This window comes from Manacus vitellinus, unplaced genomic scaffold (genome assembly GCF_001715985.3).
Source record: "Manacus vitellinus isolate BGI_N305 unplaced genomic scaffold, ASM171598v3 scaffold_21_pilon, whole genome shotgun sequence".
Taxonomy (NCBI): domain Eukaryota; kingdom Metazoa; phylum Chordata; class Aves; order Passeriformes; family Pipridae; genus Manacus; species Manacus vitellinus.
The window spans coordinates 14,077,623-14,102,322 of record NW_021939546.1 but is presented as its reverse complement, the minus strand read 5'-3'; the positions used below and the strand labels follow the sequence as shown (position 1 = coordinate 14,102,322).

The window sequence follows — 24,700 nt, the reverse complement described above, 5'->3', positions numbered from 1 at the left end:
CTGCAAAAGACACTTCAGTTCCTTGTATTTATTTGTAGCAACAAACAGTTGGTACATCCATAACCCTCTGTGGAAACTCTGGTTACTTTGAATTTAAGGAGAGGGAAAAGATGACACATAGGTTACTTCTGTATTTTCAGTACATCCTAATTTTTCTTGATTGTTTTTCTAGGGCTACCCTAAGACTGCAAACACGCAAAACAAACCAAAAAGGACAGCTTGTACCATGACCTGACCCTATCTTTGGTGTTGCCCCTTAGAGGTAACTAGTGTTATATACCAAGGCAGCTTCCTCCAAGCAGTAGTTACAGAGTTGTTGGTTGGAGGGGAGATGTGGAGGATGTCTAGTCCACTTAACATGCATTTTTTACAGACACCACGAGTTTAGTGGATGGTCTGTCACACTTCTGTTAGCTCTCACTGAGATAAGTTTTGGGATTTGCTGTAACAGTTACCAATCAGTATAAAGATATGTATGCCCATGCCTGACTCTATTGTCCTGGGGCCAGGACTCAGGATTATAGGTTTGCTTAATTAGTACCTTCCTTCCATTTCAAAACTTCAGGGCATACAAATGTTTAAAATGGCTTTGTAGAAATACCCTTTCCCAGACTGAGAATTTGTTTTATATATATATGTATGCTTCTGTGACCAGTCTCGAAGGATTTAGATGGTTTCCAGAAACCGGTGTTGCTCAATTAAATGTGCAGGGGAAAAAGATTCATTGCAACAATGTAAATTCAAGGCAGCAGGTTTTTTAGGTTTTACTGCAGGTGAACATCCAGTTTCCTTTTGTTCTGGTTTTTAATAGTATTGATTTTTTTTTTTTTTTAATGTACAAAAGTAAGTCCTCAGTGTACGAGCCGAGGAGTAAATATACAGGCAGAGGTCTAATTGCATTGCATTCTTCAAGGACAAAAGTTTTTGGATTCTGCTGTATTTGCCATTTGAAAAAATTACACTAAACTACACTAAGATCAAAGTAAATAACAGAAAATCAAAAAACCAAATCAGCTGCAATACAAGACATCAGCTCAGCACAGTGCATAGCTAAACAGTCAATCACACTGCCATCACTAGCAGCCTGAATGGTAAATTAACATTTCACTGGAACAGATGAGAGGCGAATAAACACAGATATATGTAAATACAAACTAAGTAGAAATAGATATGATTATAGATGAGTAAATATGTGAAATCAGCATCAGTTAAGCAAGCACACTTAATAATTGCTTGCTGTCCATGTCAGGACAATGTGCCAAAGCCTTCAGACAGCAGCCATCATGTCTTAAAAGGCATTTTCTGGATTTTGAGTGCAGTCCTGGAGCTCCCTTCAGCAAGGATGGCAAAATTCAGTACACTTTTGTGAGGAATTTCTGTGGTGAGGCCAGATCTGGGATATTGCTCCACAGCTGCTAAGGGAGAGGTATCATCTTCCAGTGCTCCCAAAGCTCTACCTAATCCTTCCCTCAACCACTGCGCTCCCTGCCCTGCTTGGAAAAGAAGAAAAAGGCATCTTTTTGCCACGTTAGGGGCCCAAATGTGCTCCACAGAGGCTTTGGTGATCCTGGAGCTCCTTGTAGGGGTTTGGGTGCCAGTGTCTGGAGGCAGGGAGGGGAGTAAGGAGCAGAGCATGGCCCCTGCCCTCTTCAGTAGCTGCTTCTGTCTGACTGGCTCAACTGTAACTGGCAACTGCATTGCATTGAAATCTCTCATACATTAGGAGAATGTGTTTAAAGGCTGTCTTTCTTTGGGATTGCTGGATTTGTATCCTTCCTAGATCAGGGAAACTCGGTCCTCGGTTTGTCAAGAGTTTAAAGCCCCTGGGCTGACAGATGTCATCCTACTCTCCCTCAAGGACACACTCGTGGATGTGTCCAGAATGTGAAGGTGTGAAGCCACCAACAGCTCTGCTGAGGTCACTGGTGCGTTGTCTTGGGAGTTGAACAGGTTTCTTCTCTCACTCATGCTCCTTCCCACATGCCAGTAGCTGTCTCTGACGTGTTTATAGGTCAGGTTGATCTTTGAAGTGGTTGATCAGAATTGTATTTGAATGTGGCCATAGTGTGACCTGTGCATGGAATGACATCATGGGTGGACTCCATTAACTCCCTCTCTGGAGTTAAATGTTTTAGCTCTTCACAGGGATACGGGATCATCAAATGCTTCTCACTCAGACAAAGCAGTATTTCAGAAAGGTCCTTGGATCACTTAGTGCAAAATTTTATATAGTGAGTGCAGAAATAAAATACAACCATTCAACCCGGATGCATAGTTTTAGCCATCTGAATCTGTCATGTAAATCCAGAAGACACAACTGTATTTTCATGCATTTTTTATCGATTATTAAAATGTTACATAATACTTTTTTTTTTTTTCATTTTTGCTTAGACTTTCAGGTTTGAATGTCACTTTGGTTTCTTTGCTGACTTTCACTTCTAGTGATTAGTTTCTTAGCAAGCATAGGCCAGCTCTGCAGGTTTCCAGATACTTAGGCTGTAGGATTTTTATGTCAGTCCACATTTAAAATTAAACTAAAGGTTGTCATTTGTATACTTAAAAACTGTATCTGTTAATTTTTATGAACGTCATAACAGCTTTCAGTAAAACTAATGTCAAGGTATGGTACATTTCATAGGTTTGGTGTGTCAGCTGTTCTGTAATTTCCAGTGCTATGACCATGATATAAACCTGCAAAATCCATTTATTAAAAAAATAAACTGTAAAAATGGTTCCAAATTGTCATATACCTGAAGGAATGCCCAGGGGGCTGGGGGGAGACTTCTATTGCCCTCATTTATAGGCAAGCCAGATGGACTTTATTCATTTCAGGAAAAAAAGGTACTCAAGCAGAAACTCTGCTTGTCACGTTGCAGCCTGCACTGAATTTGTGTGGCCAAGGCCATTCAACCTGGATTTGCAGTAGGAGCACCAATTATCTTACAATTTAGATTAACATGACACATTCCTTGCTTATCTGATGTTATGTCCTCATGGGGGTGATTTGGTTATTTTTCCAGGCAAGCCAACGTTTATGAAAGCTCCTGAAGATCAGATTGGGATTTCTGGAGGAGTGGCCTCTTTTGTGTGTCAGGCAACAGGAGAGCCCAAACCTCGTATCACATGGATGAAGAAGGGGAAGAAAGTCAGTTCTCAGCGGTTTGAGGTAATTACAATTAAAAAAAAAAAATAAAAAATCCCAAAACCAAAATTTCGGTAATCAGTCTAATCCTTGCGGGTCTTAATTACATAATAATCACTTCAGCTTAGGTATCTCTCTGTCACTACAATACAGAACCCTAGAGCTTTAGAGTAAGGTACGTTTCCTTCCCTGCAGCAATGCAATCTGTAGAGCAGGTGGTGTCCTTTGAGCATGATGCTGGAAGCACACACGTAGGACATCCTTCTTCAGAGGGGAGACTGGGGCTCACACGGAATTGGATGGCAGATAAGAGCTGGATCTAGAAGTAATTTTCAGTTTTCGTTGTGAAAATGTATAAGGCACCTCTTTGACCTGCTGTTCCCAGTGGAATTCAAAAGTGGGATGCCAAAACGCTGCTGGATGGCTTTCTAAGCAGTGGCCATCCCTCCCACAAATGTGCTTGAAAGGGGCACACTGAAGTCATCCTGAAGGGTGAATTGACTTCCCTGTGAACTAAAGCATGAGAGAAAGGAAGGGAGAAGAGCAAGTATCAGAAATGTCTTTGAAAAAGGGTCCAATTTGGTTCCTATTTTAAATAGCAAATACATCTTCACTGACTTTCTCCACCTTTTTCTCCACTTCCCTTTCTTGGTGTTGGGCTCTTTTCTCTAAAACTGCCCTTGGAAATGTGACCCTTTGGCAATTCTGTGGCCTTTCCTCTAATCCCCTGTCTTTGATGTTTTTGCTTTTCTGACTGGAGCATAAGATGACTTTGCTGCCCAGAATGGATTGATTCAAGTCACCAGTTTTAATCATGATTTCGTATGTGAGCAGAAAACCTTGATTAAAGTAATCAATTTTAATCTTGTTTTACATTGTTATTTCTCCCTGGTAACGGTTAAGTTTTGTTGTATAGTAAATATTTAAACATTCTAATTTGTAAGTAGCTGTAACCTTTATAGTGAATTTGGTGCTTATTGTGGCTGACCAGAGGGCTGTGCCATACTATATGCATTTATATGAGCAATTCCATGCCTTTGTTCACATCAGTTTTGATACATAATCGAGGCATTTTTATTATGTCAGGAGATAGTGAATAATATCTTTCTTTGTTTTGCTAGATAATTATGAATTTTACATCATTATTGAGCTAGTCTTAATTGGGGAAAAATTGGAATTTAGTTTAAATGAAAAACCCCCCTGAAATCCAAGTACACATGCTAAGTTGTGACACAGAAGATATATCCATCGTTAGCAAATGAGCAGCATTTTGGCCTTAATGTCTGTCTGGTCCTTAGTAGTTGTAGCTCCATTCCTATCCCACAGTGTTTGTTCAAAGGATAGTAAGGGCAAAAGAGCTTTTCTGCTGTTTCATCTCTTAGCTTTTTAGTCCTTAGCTTTTTAGTCCTTATCACTGAAGTGAATTAATCTCTGTAGCTGAATTTGTCTTGTTTCAAAATTTCGCAGTATCCCTATCCTTTGTAAAGGTTTAGGGTTTTGTCACAGTTTCATATTTAATTTTAAAATGAGTATTTAAAAAAAAATAATTCCTTAAGATGTATTATGGTGCTAATCATATTTCTCTGTCTTTCTTTACTTGACCCCATATTAGGGGTTTCTGCAAGCTGTTTCTGTTACTTGAAACAGAAGGACTATTCCTTCTGGTGTGAGGAATAACAGATTTTTTGGTGGTCTTGGTTACCTTTTGATTTCTTCCTATTTCTTCTGTCACTGCAGAGTCTTGTGGTGCACATTGTTTTTCTCCTTCCTGTTCTCATTCATTTGATCTTTATGCTGTGGGAAGAACTCCTGAACAGGCTTTTGAAAAGAGGGTAAAAGTTTTGCACGGGGGTAATGCAGGTCCTGGGCTGACCTGCATGTCTGGAACGAGGTGTTGCTTGGTTTCCTCCATCTTCCCCTCCATTCCCAAGGGACAGGAGGAGAGGTTGTACCTTTCCCTCATGCTGTCACCAACTTCTGCCGTGCTTAGCAATAGGAGAAGGGTGAGTTTGGCAGTAACAATGGCCTGAGGCTGTGCCTTCACAGCCTTGCTGTTAAGGAATAACATACTGATCCAGCTGCAAACTAAAAAATATCTCTTTATTCCATGTATAAGTCTGAGTAATTCATGTAACAGCTTAGCAGGATGGATGGAAAGGCAATGATTTATTAAGGACTTAATTTATTATGCTGGGGAAGAAAGTGTAATTACATCACTGTTGATTATGCTGGAGTTGCAAAGTACCTGATGCTGAAGGACATTAAAACCCCTCACTGTCTGCTGGAGTTAGCATGCGCTGTAGGTACTCAAGGTTTTATTCAAGTTTGGTTACAGTTTTCCTGGCAATCCCACAGGAGTATATCACTCTGCTCTTCCATCAAGGTGAAAGTTGGCACTAAATTGTGATCAGTGTGATTAGTAAAACCATTAGTGCAAATATGGCTCAGATGTTTTAAATCATCAGATCCACATCTTTATTACCAGGCTGATAATTTGTCAACCTTAATTGATCCATAAAGAACCTCATTGGATCTTCATTTGTTCTGGCCTCCTCAGAGGGCACATATGTTCTTGACGCTGAAATTTTTGTGTTTCTGGACTTGAAACACTTGACTAATCGCACGGTAATTTTAATACTTACAGGGCTTGTTTTGGTTTGGTTTTTGTTTTTCAGCCTCTGCGTTGTTTTTGACTTCAGTGTTTGTTGCATAAGATACCAGTAAAGAAGTGCTTTCTTTTAATTTCCAAAGGTTATCGAGTTCGATGACGGATCGGGATCGGTTTTGCGGATACAGCCCCTGCGTGTTCATCGAGATGAAGCCATCTACGAGTGCACAGCCACCAACAGCGTCGGGGAGATAAACACCAGTGCCAAATTAACAGTGTTAGAAGGTAAGGGGGAAATCCTTGCGTGCCTTAGGTGGCAGGAGACATGGTTTTGGCAGCTACATGTTGATGTGGTGTTTTTAAATGGCATGGTGATATTCTAGCTTTGGTTTGGGAAAGCTGTGTTCTTCCTGCATCGTTTGCTATAATTTCTCCTAGTGATAAGAACCTCATTTTTGAGATAGTCATGAAAGGATTGCAGATTGTGAACTTTCTTTAAAGTGCTTTTGTTCTCTGATTGAGGTGTGTCATTTCTGACTTGGAGGGCTATCCATAGAGACATTTGTATACTTCCCTCATCAGTTTACTTAGATAGAATGCCCATTTTTAGGGTATCTAAGTATTGTATTTGACAATCAGAAACTTAATCTATGTTTCTGCACCTTCTGGACTAAATCGGCACATTTCTTGAATAGATTTTCAGATACTCTTCAGGTTTTGAATTTGATGTGAATTTGAGCTGAGAGGGGTTTTTTTTCCAGTGTACTCACAACTTGTAATTCTCCTTTTACAGAATAGATTTTCATCCTTGTCTGCTATATGAGCAAGTTTTATTTTGCTTGCTGTGTTGTTTCTGCTAAATGAAATGTTTTGTGGTAGAACAGTTTATTAGATATAAAAGAGCTAGTGATCAGTTGATTTTTTGTGTGTGTGTATTTAAATGTCAGAATCATTGTCTGCTCCTAAGGAAATGTGGGTTTTTTTCAGCACATCAGTGTGTGCTATCATTTGTTTATATATAGGATTTTGTAAATGTACTGAGGTGTTACAAATCCGGGGCATTTGGCTGAAGGGATTTTTCCCCCTTGCATTTACTAAGACAAGCAGGAAAAGGCTTAGGCAAATTGCTTAATGTTCGTGCATTGATGTAAAAACTTCTAAGGAATGAAAAACCTGGACTGTTCATTGTTTTAGGATTTTTGAACCAGAGGAGACTGGTTATACCAGTGGTGAGTGTGCCAGCCATACATGACAAGTTGCCTATTGTTCCTTGTTCTCCCACCCCCATTTATAGCACAGGGGTAATCATATTTTCCTCTCTGCTCTGTGACAAAGAATACATTAAACAGCTGTAATGTGCTGAGGCACCGTGGTGATGGGAATCACAGAAATCATTCAATACTTGATGTGATTCTGTATCTTGTTTCTGGAGGTGGGGCATCTTAAAGATCAGCTTGCTCTTCAGTAATAGTATTATTAAGAATAGGATAACAGGTGCTATAGACTTGAAAATTATTGGGAGACAAAAATCAGGTCCTTTTTGTTACCTCTTGCCTTTGCAGTCGTGTATGTGAGTGCAGAAAGCTCTGTGGAGCTCTTTCAGCAGTTTACGTGCAGATCTGCATTTAAATGCGTCTTGCAACTGGATTTTTGTGATACTAGATACTTGAATACCCAACTGTTCTAAGTACATTCCTGTTTCCTTTGGTTGCAGTTGCCTTTATGTATCTTGGATATGTATGCACATGCACACACACGCTAATAATTTATTTGCTCTGTGTTAAATGTTCAAAGGCCCACAGGGACATGCATTGCATAAAGGAGCACAACAGTATTTCTTAGCTCCATAGTGCTCCTGCTGATTTCCTGATGAGGTGAAACTTGCGGACCACCACATAAATAGGGAATGTTAGGAAGCACCAGACACAGGAAAAGGCACGTGGGCATACAATTTAAGAGCCACAAGAGCAAAAGTCACCAGCAGTCAGCCACACAGAACCTGCTTTTCTGATTGGCAAATTCCTTTAATTGGGAGTAATGCTGGTTGAACGTGATCCCATAAGGTCAAAAATGGTCTGCAAGCTGAGGGGCTGTGTTTTCCACTCTTAACTGAAGAGTATCGACCCCTTGCTGGGCACTCTTGTAATGGGCAAAATTAAGAAACATTTGCTGTCTAACAGTTTGTATGTGCTCATGCATATAGAGTTTTGAGATTGATGGAGAGGATGAAGCGCTACATGTGCCTTTTATGTTGGCTTAACTGACAAAGAAGATGAATTCTGTTATGATGTATCTTCATTTAAGAAAAAGTGCATTATATTTCTCTTTTCTGAGACTTTCTGTGGGCAGTCATGTTATCTTATTCTGTGTTGTCTGCCATAGATTACGCTGTTTCTGCATTTTGTGAATATGGGGATTTTTTATTATTATTAATATTCCTTTGCTTGCATGTTGGCAAAATGGGCATTGCAACTTGGTGCCCTGGTTGTGGTTATGTTTAGTCTCAACGGCTTCCAAAAAACAGTGGTAAGTGCCCAAACTCTCTGTTATGCCATCACTTTCCTAACATAAATTTTGTAGAGGTGTTTGAACATGATGCATGTCATGTGGAACCCTTGATACCCTCAAGACTGTCAGCTAGGATTGGATTTTTCCTCCGCTTCTGGGGTTAAAATAATTTCTGTAATTGGTCTCAGGTGGCAGTTTGAATGATACAGACGTTCTGCACTTCCTTTCAAGAATTTGACTAATGCAGTGGTCCCTGGTGCATGACAAAGCTCTATCATAGACGTCCTCGTGGTTACATGCTGCTAAATACACAGCATGTATCGATTTTTACATTAAAAATCCTTTATAAGTTTTAATGCTTCTTCACAATTTGCTCTTGAGAACATAGGCCTTAACATTAAATCCAGAAGTCACAGTCAGGGTTTAGCAGGCTGTTATTAGATGTCTTTGTGGCTAACTAATCTGGAGCTTTATTTTATTTAGATTTCAGCGATGTTTCACAGATCAGAGGCACATAATCCTTTCTAATTGCCAACTTATTCCATGCTGAATATTAAGAGAGAAGCATGAGTCCAGTCTCCTGGAGGAATCAGGAATTCTCACATAAGTGAATCTCTTTTAACAGTTCAGTCCCCTCCTACCCTTTCATTCTTTGCTTGTCTCTTATTTTTCCCTTCTAACTGCAGATTCTGTTGTGACCAAACTACGTATACTTAATAGAACTGGAAATTATTTCTCCTGTTGATAGTAGAAGAAATAGATGTGCGTATACCTTCTCTTCTCATTTCTCCTGGGTAGCTGATAAGCTGAATTATGTATGAGTCATATTGAACATTTCTATCTTTTTTTCCAATTACGACCTGAAGCAGCACAGAAGTATGTTCCTGCCTGGCAGAGGAGGAAAGCATTGCAGGGCGGGGAGGGCTAGAATCAATAAGCTGACACACATTCTCAGGAAAAGCCTTGGGGACAGTTAGTGGCACTAACAAATTAATAAATATATTATTCAGTGGTAATGTTGAGAATTACAGAGCTTTTTAAGTAGGGAGGTTATATGAAATGTGAGTAGGAAGGATGCAAGAACGTAGCAGCAGGCTGATTGCAGGAGTGTCTGTGTGGTGTTCTTCCACAAGACTCCTTCCATGTTCAGCACTGCAGCTGTGTTGGGAAAGATGATGGTAACAGTTTGTCTCTAGTTGCCTGTACAGCAAAGAGTGCCTTCTGTCTCTGGTTTCCAGCAGTCTCCACCCAACAGGAAGATAAGGAAAAGTAGTGGAAAAAAAAGAGTCTTCAAAGGGCAGGCAGAAGTATATAGATTTTTTTATTTTTTTTTTTTAAATTTTTTTTGGGGAAAGAAAGGAGGCTCAAATACAAAGTACGAGTCCCTTCTCCCAGGGCTTTCCAACTTGGACATTCAGTTTTGATTTCAAGAAATGGGTAATTGTTTAATTGCAACTGGTCCTTTAATGCTTTACAAGAAGTCTTTTTTCACTCCCCTGTAATCCAGAGCATACAGTCATATCCAAGTGATACTGAATATATTCAGTTTCATTTCCCTTTGTTTTTAAGTAGGTTAAATGAAAATGAAAATACCATCTCCAATTTCCATTCTAGATCTATGCAAATCCCCTATGCCTCTATCCCAGACTCCTAATCATGTGGTGTGTAGTTATCTGCCTGGAGAGTGCTGCCAGGCTCCACAGGAGAGCAGATTCTGGTAAAGAGGACAGACAGAGGAGCCAGGAAAGGGTTGCTTGCACAGTGGGTTTCTCAAGGTAACCTGGGAAGTTAAATTCTCCTGGCTGGCTTTGTGCTGACAGAAGTTGGGGAAGTTTTGGAGTGTTACCCTGAAGGTAACCCTGGGCCACAACCCCTTCAGAGATGTACCTGCTGTGGCACAGACAGATCCGTGGCCACAGATGCTTCCAGATGTACCTGCTCTGGCACGGGCTTGTCCATGGGGGTGTCTTGTCCCTGCCTGGACTCATCCCCAGGCCACAGCTCCTCCAGTGCAGCAGCACAGGAACAGCAGTGATGCCTTGGCCATCTGCCAGCCCAGGTACATCACCAGGGCTGTTACCAAATGTTCCCAGGCATGGCAGAGTGAGAGGATAACCAGCGCAGCAAGCAGTGAAAGCAAAAAGCAACCTCTAATGAGCACCAGACTCTAATATACAGTAAGGCAAGCAATATCCATGGCGAGCACAAGAGCCTGCCAGTTAATAGCTAAATTCGATTTAGCACATTTCAGTCAAGTCTGTCATTACCTTGAACCCTTTGAGCCCCACGTTGGGCACCAAAAAGGACTGTCCTAGTTTGACTCAGCCAGCAGCTGCTTGTGCCCTCCCCCTTTGGTGGGGTGGGGGAGAGAATTGGAAGGGTAAAAGTGAGAAAATTTGTGTATTGAGAGACAGATGAAACAAATGCCACACATGCCAGCCAAACTAAACAGGGAATTCCTTCACCACTTCCCACAGGCAAGCACCTCCAGGAAAACAGGACCCCATCACACATAACAGCTGCTTTGGAAGATGAATGCCATCACTCCGAATGTGTGTGGTCCCTCCTTCCTTCTCCTCCACCAGGTTTACGTGCTGAGCTTGGTGTTGTATGGCAGGGGATATCCCTTTGGTCACCCATCCTGGCTGTGTCCCCTCCCGACTCCTTGTGCACCCCCAACCCACTTGCTGTGGGGTGATGTGAGAAGCAGAAAAGACCTTGACGCTGTGCAAGCCTTGCTCACCCTGAAACATCCCCGTGTTATTGACACTGTGCTCAGCACAAATCCAAAACATAGCCCCATACAAGCTACTATGAAGAAAATGAAGTCCATCCCAGCCAAAACCAGCACACCTAGGAAGTTCCTGAGTGCAGCAGCTGTCCCGGGGTGGGAAGCATTTCTACCTTATCGTAATTTGCTGCTTACTGAACCATGTCATGAGCTTAATTTCTTTCACCATCTGCCAGTTGAATTCCAGTTCCTGGGGTTACCCTGTTTGAAATGCTGTAAATGGTAAACATTTGACTGTTACAAATGATTTCTGCAGAGAGCTAGATCTCAGAAGGCCTGAACCAATATGCCCTTTTTGTAAACATTCATCTAAAAGTGATTTTTGTCATTGGAATAGTAAACAGAAGTTAGCTATGTTTAATCCTTGTTAATGTTTGGTTAGTTACAAAAGGATCAGTTGGATCACTGTACTTTGGCTCATGTTTGTTTTCATTGCTTTTGCATCATTTTGCCAAGAAGAATTTCTAGCTATGTGTTATAAAACTGAAACAATTATAGAATGGAAATTGAATCTATTTGCATGTGCTCCTTCTGATTGTGTAAATAAATTAAGGCTTCCTGTACCCTGCTGCTCCTGAGATTGGTACTGTTCTCTTCATGTCTCTGGTCAAGAGAGGACAGGTCTTTTCTCTGCATGTTTCATGTTAATTAAGTGTTCCAATTTCCTTTAGTCTCTTCTGGGAAGAAAGACTGCTGTGGTCCTACTGCAGAGGTCCTACTCCTGTTCTTAGCTCTCTACTCAAGCAATCAAAATCCTTTCTGGAGGAGGCAGGCAGTTAATGGACCTCTGTAACCGTTGCACTGCCAAGAGCTCCAGCACAGTTGAGTCTCCACGTGCTTCACTGCTTAGGGAAATGCCATAACACAGAGCACCTATCATCTTAATCCAGGTGTGAAATTCCCGGTTCTCTTCATGATATCTATTTGCTTTCAAAGATTGGATTCAATAAGAACATTAGTCTTGCTCTTATTTTTTATAATATGTAACAGTATTTTCTTGACTGTGAGCGTAAGACAGAGAAGTAATTTTCTCAGGTGAAGAAAAGTTTTAAACTGTTGTTGGTCTCTCCTTCAAACAGGAGAGTCAGCAGATCTTTAGAATGTATCAGGCCCAAATGCCATAATTTCCATTTCTTATCTCTGTTTAAATGATTAACTAATGGCACATAACCATGTAATGTGTCCATGATATCAAGTTCCCTCAGAAGACTGCCATGCACTAAGGTTAACATCTAGGTTCATTCCACAAGTTTATGAAGCAAGAAATAAAACCTTTGAAAAGCTTTATATGAAATATCACAGAGTTAATGCCAAGCTGAACCCTTTGGAGCTGTGCACTCCCATAAAACCTTGTGTCTGAAAAGCTACTGACCTCTCAATCTTGAGCACGTTCTTCTTTTACAGTAAATGGCTGTTTCTGCATATTACCTCCCAAATGAGGTCCTGTGAGATTACATCTGTAACGGGGTGGGATGTTGTCACATTCTTATCAGCAAAGTATCAATGATATTGCAGTGCCCAAAAGCAGCACCCGTGATTCAGGAAGGACTGCCCAGATAGAAACAAGTGAACTTTAAGTGTCAAAACAAACAAGAAGGAAGTATATTCTACAGAACTCTGCAAAAGCTCAAGCACAGGTTTCGTATTGCCAAGTAGCCTGAAGTTCTAAGTGTGCAGTTGTAGTATTAAGTGTGCAGTTATAGCCTGTTAAAAGACTTCTCAGAGCTCCTTGCCTCACGCAATTGATTTATTCCAAGTTTATTTAACAGTTTATAAGTGCTGACTTTGGTACTGGAAATCACGTTCAGCTAAGAATTTTTTTGCCAATAGCAGTTGTCTCCATTCTGTTTGCTCCATTTCTGAAATCCCTGCTGAAGATATTCAGAAACGAGGAAGTTCGTTCAGAGCCTTGTGGCGACCTACTGTTATCTTCTGTCTGTTATAAAAATTAATAATTGAGTCCTGGGCATTATCTTCTCTCTTTTCTTGGGCTCAGGGTGTAGAGACAGGTTGCTTCTCACTCTGTGTTACCTTACAGCTTCCTGGGAGATTGTCTTGGAAAGTGTGTCAGGCTGTTCTACTGCTGCTCCGCTGTCAAAACGTTCAGCCTGTTCCAATAGGTAAATGAGGCACAAGCAGATTAGTTTAACTCTCTGGCAGGGATGTGCTCATGCAGGCAGGTTCCTGTCTGGCTGGGGAGGTGTCCCCATGGGTTACCATATCCCAACTGAGACTAAGAATGGCCAGATGACTGCTTCTGCATCTGTATTCCAGTTTGAAATCAGACGGGTTAGATTAAATTGTCTGTGGTTTAAAACTAATCTGTTTTGACTCCGTTGGAACAGATCATCGGTCCCAGCTGGGAGGCAGCAACCACCAGTGCTGCCTTTCACGTCACTGCAGAAAGGCTGGCAATTCCCATGTGCCCCGATCCCCGTGGCCACAGCCATGTCTAGACAGCTTAGACAGGACTGGGATTTTGATGGTGTGGGTAGGCAGTAAACCGGGGTGGAAACCTTGGCTCAGGCTTAGGCTAAAAAGAGCATTAGTCTAAAAACAGCAGGAGATGGGAGCAACAAAGTGAAGGCTGCAAGAGGAGATGTGTGTCCTATAAACTTTTTGTGTTAGGTGTTATCAAGGAAGAAAAGGCAAAAATAGCATAGGTATAATGTAAAAGATTGTAAATCTCAAAGCAGATATGTTTGTTAGGACAATGAGTGTTTTGGTCCTAGTTTACCAGAAAGTGGCCAAGTAAGCCTCGCCTTGCAGAACAATGAGTTTCATAGGTGATCTGCCAGTCTTTCTTTTTGACTCTCCTGGTCTCAATGGTCCTATTCTGTACCTGTTCCCATTTGATTTCAGGGACTTTTTTTGAAAATGCCTAACTAGAGATGTGCACACAAGGAGCCTTATAAGGGCCTTTTCAAAAGCACTGATGAATCTCTGGATTTTGGAGATAAATTGTCAGATGTATGCTAGGATCACAGTTGCTTTTTTCATTCAGTTGATCACTGTCTAGAATAGCTTCTCTGCATTTCTCTAATGCACACCCACGTTTGTCTCCTCTCCTCTTGTTTCCAAGCAGTATGCACCAGGCTTACAGCAAAAATTCTAATTATTTCTTATGTTTGTTCATATTATTCCTGTCACTTAAGGTTATTTGGCTCTTCTTACTTGATTTTTTCGACTCTCTTGTTTATTTACAGCATCTCCACAGCACTGTCAATTTAAGACCCACCTTGTGTGCAAAGGCTGTTAATGCATCTCGTAATTTCAAAACTGATGTTCAAGGAACTCATTGATAGGGACCATTATTGCACTACTAATAAAGAAATAGCAAACAAGAGAGTGGAGTTGATTAGGTGTCAGTGAGCCCTGATTTGGCTCTAAAAATGTTTATTTGGTAATAACTACTCTTAGGCTGGACCTGGTGAGTCTCAGATAATAAAATTACTGGCAACCAGAAGAAAATATTTTTTTTTTAATGAATTGTGCATGCATGGTTCTAGAAGTCTTTCAGAGAAGGAGAAAAACAGACATGAAAATCCATAATTGTAAATTACTCGTTTTCTTATTGTAAAAGTCACTTTAATGGGAATTTATTTAATTCATTTGGGACAGGCAAACAAGAACTTAGTTCCTTCAGATAGTTTGCGTAACTGTAACTGTAAACCTTGTCAGAATAACCCCCCTGCATTTCTTGTCAGATTTAACTGGTCTGCTGATGACCATCAGAAACTAAAATAATAGGTCTTTATCATCAGATGTTTCAAAAGACCTTCCTTACTGCTGGATCTCTTTCAAGATGTCTTGTTCTGAGAGCGTCTGTAGCAACCTGTTATTGACAGATGTGCTCTCTGTAGCTTGTGTGTCAGTCCTGCTGCTATCTCCTGCTGACTAATAAAGTTAGTTGCTAGTATGTATTTGTAGAGTCTTTGAAGTCTGTTAGATTGTGGAATAGCCTTCTGAAAGAGTTAGTAGCTCATTGTTTAACTATTGGAAATTAATGGGAAACGCTGCTTGATAATGCCATATGGATTACCTGCTTTGCTTCCAAGGGTAAAGTGAAGGGCAAGAGCAAGGTGTCCTGGAAAGCTTTTCTGAGTCCTCAACTATTTTGGCAAAACTACCTTCCATATCTGCTCATAACCCAGAGACTGCCCACAGCTTAGTGACCTGTTGTCTTTTACTGGCATCCCATGGCTTACACAGGCACTTAAGACAAAGCACCACAGTCATCTTCTGTACCTTCTTGTGCAGAAGTGAGAGAATATATACCCTTGATAGAACCAGAGAGTAAGTTCTTACATGAAAAATAGAGCATGGAGAGAACAGAATGTGATGACTGTGGGGAATGCAGTGCTTACAGTAGAAAGCGTAACTCTGCATGCAAGGAAATTCCTGTATGGTCATCTTATGCCTTATCTTCTTTCTCTCACTAAGCCCCAATTGAATAATTCTTGGAGAAATCAATATTTTAAAATGAAAGTCAGAAAAACATGAAACTGGAATGTCAAGGTATGCTAATAAATCTGTAGTGACAACAGCTGTTCAGAAGAGAGCATGTCCATGTAGGGTGTAATGTGCTTCATGACTGTACCTGTGGAAGAGAACACTTCACAAGTATTTTAACTTCCTCTCCTGCACAAAAAGGAAAATCACATAACTGCTGCAGACTTTTTGGTCTGAGATGTACAAAAGAGAGCAGGTTTTGTACCTGTAATACCGATTACTCTGACAGCTGGTTTCTGTGTGTCTTGCTTATTCACAAGTCCCACATCAAGTTGTCCTTATGGATCCCTGGTGGGTCTTGTGTTTTTATACATTCTGGAGTCAGGAAGGCTCTACAGTTGTGATGCTTATTAAAATGCAGTGCCCAGATAATGAGCAAAAGGAATAATTAGCCCTAATTTTCGATGCAAGGAAGTAATTATTGCGAATGTTCATTGTTAATTTGTAACTTGAGCTGTTAGTGACTAAAATATGTTTGGTATAAAGATGACCTAAAATACATGCATTCCACAGGCTGTCTTAAAAGCCCAGTCTTGTAGTAGTAAAACACCACCTTTCCTTTCCCATAGAGTTTTCTAACAGCTGTTTATTCTTGTGGTTATTTCAGTTGGATAATAAAGTAGTGACTCTTTCTGGCACTCCCACCTGCTCAGATTCTTTCTGCCCAGAGCTCCGGAATAGCTCTTTCAAATCCTTTATCCTAAGGAAAACCAGCGGGTGTGAGGCATAATAAGATCTGTCTTTTCAAGATTATCTAGTGCCTTGATGAGGCAGGTTGGATAGTGCCATGGGAAAACACTGCAATGTATTCATCTGTCGTGCTAATCCTGGGCTCTGTTCCTTCAATCCTTTTATCACAAGGGTCCAGCCTGGATGAAACCTTTCCAACTTCTTGGTGTTTGAGTTGAGTGGAGAAGTCTAAATAGCAACCAGAGCTATAACTTTATCCAGCTATTGTGTGCGAGTGTTCGCTGTTGTGTTGCTGTTCCAAGGTGGAAGTGGTGGACATTTCCTTGCCATAAGAACACTTGTCAGCACAGGATGCAAAATGCTTTAAGTAAAACTAGCTTCACAAAGTGCTACATGCAACAGAACTGGCATTATGACCTTTTAGCTACTTTGAGACAACTGGCAAGGTGCTGGAAAACATTAACCTGTTGGGGACCGTAAAAACACCAAGCCTTGTTTTTTGGTGCTACAGCTCCAAAATGGTGTTTTGTTTGCAAGCAAGGCAAAACTGGAATTTATTTTTCTATATCTCTCTGATTTAGACAATGCCACAGTTGGTCCCAGTGAGGAGAAAGTCCTTGGAGAGAGAACAGAAATGATAAACATATTGATGAAAAATGCATAAGCTGCACACGGGGTGGTTTTAACAAAAGCTGCTGCAGGGGAAGGTAATAAATTGGGGAATGCAGAGTCCAAGGTGACAGACATCTGGTCTAAAGAAGGGCAGACAAAAAAGGTCAGGATGAGGAACAGAATCAGCCTTCTAGAGAGCCTGCATCTCCTTCACTTTTGGTCCCAGCAGGGAAGAGCAGTGCATGCCAGCAGTGCTACAATTCATGGAAGTGCTGTCCAGATGGAGGCAATTCCGAACATGTGACAAACAAGCCAGGCTAAGCAGAGAGCTTGTTGTCCCTTGGAGCCTGTCTGGAAGGGAGACAAGAACCCAGCTGAACCCCTGGCAAGTATTAAAACACTGAAAGCCTACATATGGTAGAGATCAAAATGGTCCACCTGGAAGAGTGAAGAGGTCAGCAGGGAGAGCCTTCGCTTGCATGGGCTTTGCTCTGTAAGAAGAGGGGATGTTGTCTCCTGTCTCCTGCTAGGAGGTTAATTTGGGCAGAATTTTTCTGTAAGAATATCACTGATGTGAAACCTATAGCTGGGTGTTGTGCATGTCATCAGCAAACCCAGCATTGAAGTTGTTGAATGGGTTGAGGCCAGGGGGAAACTCTCAGCGTGTGTTCTTTGCAAATAAATGATTTGGTTGCTTGATCTGGATGCGAGTTTGACCCTTCAAAAAGTAGCATTGCAGAGAACCTTAGCTGACGCTTTGCCTGCAGGAATAATCTGGCCTGGTGGAAAAAACCAGCAGTTGTTTTGCCTGGAGGTGGTGGGCTCAGTCAGAGTCCACCTGATTGGCATAAAGAGCACGTCCTAACATTGTAACTTCTGCCTGCCATGTGCTCACAGTCCTGAGGAAGAAATTGCTGATCAGATGAGTAGTATCCTAACTCGAATGAAATCTTAATCTTTTGCAGTAGGACTTTTAAAAGGGAGGGAAAAAATAAAAGGGTTCTGAACGATTCGTGCTTTTACTAATTAGACACTAAAAATTATAGAACTACTAAAAAAAAAAATAAACCTGTAGCTCTTGCCTCAGGCATGAATTTACCAGCTTTAGTTTGTTGCTCAGTTCGGTTCATTGATCTTGTCACAATTGATGATTCATTAAGTTGTGACTACTGTAGAAATTACAATGCACAGATGTAGCTGAACTGCACATCTGTGTGTTCCCAATGTGTTAATGATTTAAAAATGCACTTTCTCTCTGGCCATCCGCTGTGCTTCAAGTGCCAGCTGACATTTTGTATTGCTGAACCATTTGTTGTGGTTGGCAGAGGGAAAGTCTTTTGGTTCTCCTTGTACTTTTTTTGTGACTTTTATCCATATTTCAGAGAGCTGGATTTGATTTTTCTGAGCAGCCTTGGCCTTGCAGAATGCGAGTTGTGATGTGTGTCTCTTTCTGCAGGCTGCCACCTTTTTCAGTGTCACCTGCTTTCTCCTGGTGTTTGCTTACAGCAGATGGGGTTATTTCCTGCACGGAGTCACGAGGAACGTGGCAAGGATTTGCTGTTTTCCTGACTTGCTTGTGATTCTGAATTTTAATTTTTGAAGTTTGACTGGGGTGGCACTGACTTGGTTCCCAGCTTAATGTTTACAACTCAGTTTATGTAGTTCCTCATCCTAGCAGGTCCTAGAAGAACTAAAAAATTTTTGTGTGTTGATGACTTAAAGGCACCAGCAATTCAAGAATGTGTGACAACACCGTAAAACATCTTAATTGTGAAACCTACTCCTAGCCTCTTTCCCTGATGCAAACCACTACTCAGACTGGTTCTTATTAGAGTCTTTCATTTGATCAAAGCAGAAATCTGAGGAGTTGTCTGTCTGATGGAGTGTGGCTTCATTGATGAGGCAAGCTGTACCCACTATTAAATCATAGTAATGTTATACCCATATTATGTAGGTAATGGGTTTTCTTCTGGTTACATTCTGTCTCTAATACCACTTTCTAGAGGAGACAAACCCATAAGAGACTCCTTTTGCTTCAAGCCTTTTCAGGGAGTACCCAGGGAGAACAGACTGCATCTGTTCAAGCACATACCAGCCAACATTTCCAGTGTGACTGTAGGCTCTGTGGTTAGAGAGTCCATGTCTAGCATCTCTTGCTTGCTTCCTCTTTGGTTGAGCCATACAGATACTTCTGAAAGGTAGATTAAAGGATATCTTTATGAAATTATGTACTATATCATACCAAAAAAAGTGCAAGCCAGCCGTGGGTCCAGCAGTAACTGGTCAGTTTATTCCAATAATTAATATATCATTCCAGTGTTGAAACTGTATAATCTCAACTTCAGTGGAAGCCGTTTGGCTCTTTCTGACTGTAAACCCTCTTTTCTGCCGTGTGTCTCTGAGATCCCTTTTTCCATGTAAGCTTCTGTAAATTCTCTTCAACAGGCTGAACATTTGAGCTCAGTAAGCCCCTGTTTTATGGCCTATTTTCTAGCTCCTGGCTTACTTTTTAGCTCTTATTGAAATTCTCTGTGCTGTTTTTGTGCTTTTATAGAAATACATGCATTGTAATTCACACCGTATTTTGCTGCCATAAGGAACAGCTTCAGTGATTGAAACTGAAGGTCAGTCTATCCCACTTTTTTTTCCCCAGGAGCCAGTTGCTGAATGCCCAAGAAGTGCGTAAGGACCACGGTTATAATGACAATTCCTCCAAGTGCATGCTTCTCTAGCCTCTACTTGATGGCATTTTTGAGCTAGAGGTAGTGGGTTTAGTCAGACTAATGAAAGAAGATTCTAGTTGTGCTTTAACTACCAGTGTGCATATAGTAACACATATAGCAAGATGTTCCCCAGCCTCACTGAGAAAAAAACACCTGTTAACTGCTAATATCATTTATACTTTGCAGCCTTTGTAGAAGGGACAGTGAGTTGCTATTATTGGAAGGGATTCTGGATTCAGTAGCTCTTTATTGCATCCATCCTTGTGTCTTCATACTAAAAAGTGCTGATGTATTTAGTTGTGATTTAACACATGTAGTTTGCAACAGCAAAATCATACAACCTCATCCAGTAGAAACAGGGCTGGGCAGAACTGTGGAGTTGCTTTACCTTATCTGGCACAGTAGGGGATGAATATTGTGAACCCTTTTTTCCAAATCCCTTGTGTTCAGATTACTCTGTACTCTTATTCACGTGTAATATGTTGGATGTTGCCTCTTTAATTTTGTGCAGTTTGTAGCAGTAGCCTGTCTCTGTTATTTATAATCCAAGATGTTCCATGTTTGGGAGGCACAGTGGTTGGATGTACTTTGTAGCTTCCCTCAGTAGCTACAGTGAGGGGAAAAGCACTAAGGCATTTTGTGCAGCTGTGGAAGGCTGCACCCAAGTCTTCCTTACACTGATTTAAGCAGCAGAAGCATGCATGTTCCTCATCTCCAGACCTAAGGGCTTTTGCCCAGCAAAGGGAAATCTCAAAAGCTGTCAAGCACCAAGGCAGTTTTCCATTCCCTACCTTGCTAAAATTCAGCCTTGGATCAGTGGATTTGCCCTTGATTCAGGCTCCCCAGTTCAATATTTGGAGCTACTTGATGCAAATGAAGGACAGTAAACAGCAATCACCCATCAAGACTTGATTGAAGCCAGCTTCCGATTTTTATTTAAAAAATTTAATCCTAACACAACTGAGATGTTATTTGTGAGTTGTACAAGTCATAAACAATGCTGGAGTAAATAGAATGAAGCTGAGCCAGACAGAACTGGTCTTTTTGATTTTCTCTTCCTCCTTTATATCCAGAAAGGCAAGAGACCTCAGGTGTGTCCTTTGTCCCATCTAGTCCTGTGCTGCTGTATGGTCCCTGCATCTGACCAATGGCAAATACATAAAAAATGTTCTTACCAAAAAAAAAAAAAAATCTGTACATTTAACAAAACTGTCTGAAACATAAGTTAAGTCACAAAACTTGACAACTCATCTTCTCCACCTCCCTAACAACTGTGTCACTAATATTCATTGAGGCATAGAATTGAAATGCCTTCTTTTATCATTTAACCTGTTCTTTTATGGTATACATTTTTTAAAAAAATTGCAGCGCTACTGGCCTTAAGATCAGTGCTGCTGTTCTAAGCCTGGCAAGTACTGGTTTTCTGTGGCTGAAAAATGAGTCTGCAGAATCTGAATATAACCTGGTGATTCATTACTTTATGCACTTTTCAGTTTGAGATATGATGTGCTGGATTTCATGGAACTGGACCTCACTGCCAAATAGCAGTGTTTGAACTTGTTCTCCCTGTGGCATTAATTGCTAATTGACAGTTACTATGGAGGAGCAGATAGAGGGTGGTACAGGCACAAGATTCACCAGCAGAAATTGCCCAGATTTCAGGGTTACACAGTTAACAATGACTCTGTAATGCTACTGTTACTGTGACCCTTTCGCACTTTTTTTAAGTTATTTTGGCATTTCTCATAGAAGGCCATTCTGTCTTCAAGACACTCTTGACAGATACTCATCGAATACTGGGATCTTCAGAATTGAAGCTGTACGGTTAAGTACAAGTTTCAGTACAGTTTTGGCTAAAGCACAGGAAGTTTTGCTGCTGTTTCTCCCAATCACCAGTGTGTTTCCCAGGCTATTTTTTCAGTCCCAGGTAGGAAAGGGAAGTGAACACTGTTTTCTAATTGAAGTGTTACTACCCTTCCACTAAGAACCATTTAAGAGAGTAGGTATGCAGAAGTCCAAAGTTTGTTTAGAATCAGAGTACAGCTCTTTAGGTTGACGGTGCTTATCTTCAGTCCAACAATCAACTGTCTTGGATGATAACCTTCCACTTCCACAGCAGAATTAATAACAGCCTTTGTTTATTCCTGTACCGTAATATTTTTATAAAAGAAGTCTGTGTATGATCTGCTGATGCTTTTCAGGGAAACTGAAGCATACTGAGTGCCATTTTTCAGGACATGTTTGTGCGTTACCATGTCAGCTGCTCTGTGCAGCAGTGCAGGGTAGACATTCCACTTGCTGCTCTCTCAATAGAGCTATTGATTTTCATAAAGATATTTTGCAAGTGCTTTACCAGTCTGCCTTTATTTAAAAAATGTGCAGGATTTCCTCTATGAGCTCTGAGTATTTTCCAAAACAAATAGGTTGGAAATTACATTTGGAAGATGCTAAATACTGAACACACAGGTGCAATGAATGTTTTTGTTCTCTTCCCTTTAGCCAGAGCTTAATTTCTTAGTGCAGGTATTTCCACCAGTCATAGGAGTGGTCCTTGCTCTAGCATGTAGAGGTGATTGGATGGTGCTACTTGTGTAGCTGTGTCTGAGGTGACTCTTCCTCATTTGGGGTTAACTCAGTAGTTGTTTAGCACCAGAAACAATCTGCTGCTCCAGTTCTCAGACTATGATAAATGGAAAAGTCCTGAATAAAAAAGTGAGTCTTGCACCATCTTATTTGTGGTGAAAATTGAGTTTGTTTCCTGGATGGCAACAGGGGAGGAAGGCTCAGTTCACAGGGGCAGCACAGCAACCTCATGTGCCATCATTGACTGTGTCATTAGAGTGATGAAGGCTCTGATTGTGGAACCTCATAGAAGTGCTCCTGAAACAGCACAGCCATGCAGGCACAGTGTACCACAGTGAACTGTGGATCTGTAAGTCCAGGTAGGAGGCAGGACAGTAGGTGGGTGCAGGCAAACCTATATGTATGGCCTGAGATAACACAGAGACAGTATGATCACCTGGAGTATCACTGGTTACAGCATAATTGTTGTTTGAATTCTGAAGAGATCCAAGTGGGAAAGAAGGATTTAGAGTCCTGTATCTTGGTGAATATGCTGCGGAAGGGCCTCTGTCTTGGGGCACTGCATGGGAAAAAATGTGAAGGAGCTTGTGTGAAAACATGAAGTGTGGGTGATGAAGCATTGCGGGTGCCTGGTGAGAGTCAGCATCTCGGTGGAATGTCGTATATCAGGGAGAAGCATGAGTCTTTCAAACAGAAAAATAGTGGAATCTTGTTGTCTTAGAGAGCTCAGGATAATAGCTGGGTAGTCCTCACTGTATGGCCAAGCTTCAGCAATTTAATATTGGGTGGCTTCACAGCTCTGCCTGACAAGGATATACTTTTACTCTGTTGTGCATTAGTATAACCCAAAAAGCATTTCCAAGGAGCTTCTGAGACCTTTTTAAGATAGCTGTTTTTGAGGCTCCACAACATTCAGAATGCTAAGTGCTGAAAAAGACTTAAAGGATTGAGAAATTTTATCTGTCAATATTCACTTTTTAAATAAAATAAAACAGTTACTACTGGAAGGAAAGGAAAGGGAAAGGGGAGGAAAGGAGCACATTCTTAGGGAAATGACTGGCAGAGATTCACTAGTTAAAAACAAGGAAGGTCCTGAAGTGTAATGGATTGAATCACTTATGACCAGTTTTATGGTAGAGTAATCTGACATTTACTTTCAATGGTAAATACAGAAAATGATAGTGAAATGCTGAAAATGCGATGTCATAAAAGTTACAGCCTCCTCATCAAGTTTATTGTGCTTTGGGAGAGACAAGGTCTTGGTTGCTTCCTGGAATAGTTAAGATGTTTGAAATTTAGACAGTGAAATGTAAACTAGTCCTTTGCTACCTGTAGGTTTGAAATGGTCAAATCTCAGCACAATTATGCAGCCGACCGGTTCTGCTCGAGTGCCCATTGCCCGCAATTGGCTGCGCATCGGTTGGTCGTGAGCTGCAGGTTTCCACGGAAACTGCATGTACCACTACCTGTGAATAATTGAGAATGGCAGCTGTAATGAGAGAATTTGGGGCAAATTGTGTAAATATTCGTAACTAGATTACAGTGGTAAAATATTTTCGCTCTAGATGAAGATTTAACTTCCAGGGCTTAAGGAGATTAAACTGAAGAGGCCCGGGAAAGAATCCGTCCTTGTGGAAAATGGGGATGAGTGCTTTAAAAGCCTCGGCAAATTCCCAGAATTTTAGAGTAGGGTGTAGGAAAGTTTTCTTTCCCTGTGCTGCCTTAGGGGTCTGATATCTTTTGTATTTTTGTTCTTGGGAGCAGGTAAAAGCTCTGAGTTTGTAGCAGCTGTGTTGGCTGGGAAGTGACTGCTCAGACCCCACTGCTTTGGGGCAGGTGCCTTGTTCCATGACCTACTTGTAAAGACATGTGAGGATGCACCAGAGGTTTGGAGTAAGATAGCCAGGTAGCATCTGCCAGCTCTCCCCTGTTTTTCCTCTTCAGCTTATGTATTTTTTTTAATGTATATTAGTTAGATGCAGCAGCTTAATATTCAGAGCACTCTTGTGCTCTGCAGTGTGATCTGCATAAACCGAAGGAGAGATGCTACAAGCTAACTCCTTCTATAAAGACAGCTTTTTGTGTAATAGAGAGGAAAAGCCAGCTGGATGTAACAGGATTCACTGTGATTGCTGCTCAGAGACTGTAGACATGTATTTATGTTGGGTTGAAGTGACCTGAAGAATTTCCATTGCCCGTCTCTGGGCATACTGTCTCTTGCACTGAGCTTGCAGAAGAAATGTGTGCAGTCGTGCCAGGAGATAGGTGTGTTTTGTGTTAGCCTAAAGCTAAAAAGAAATGGTGACTGTTCTGTGTGCTGGAGCTAATGAAAAGGTTTGGGCAAAGACATCATAGTTAATTTTACAAAAAAATTAACTTGTCTTTGAAACTTACTTTGTTTTATTTTCTGCCAGCAACAGTTTCTCACAGCTGGTAAAGCAGTAGAGTATGTCTATTTTTGTGAGAGCCCAGAGCAAGCCAGGGGGTTGGCATTACCTGGAAGAATATCTTCTTCGTCTGGGAAGCTTAAA

At 41.1% G+C, this 24,700-nt stretch overlaps 1 protein-coding gene across 10 annotated transcripts in view; it reads left to right on the top strand.

Moving 5' to 3' along the window:
* The window catches only part of PTPRF (protein tyrosine phosphatase receptor type F), a 287,439-nt gene that overhangs the window by 87,727 nt on the left and 175,012 nt on the right, over positions 1–24,700 (top strand). For all 10 annotated transcript variants that reach the window (XM_018072218.2, XM_018072212.2, XM_018072223.2 and 7 more), the window contains exons 4-5: positions 3,021–3,166; positions 5,894–6,035. In XM_018072218.2, the coding sequence (XP_017927707.1) occupies positions 3,021–3,166; positions 5,894–6,035 (288 nt within the window). The remainder of the gene's footprint in view (positions 1–3,020; positions 3,167–5,893; positions 6,036–24,700) is intronic.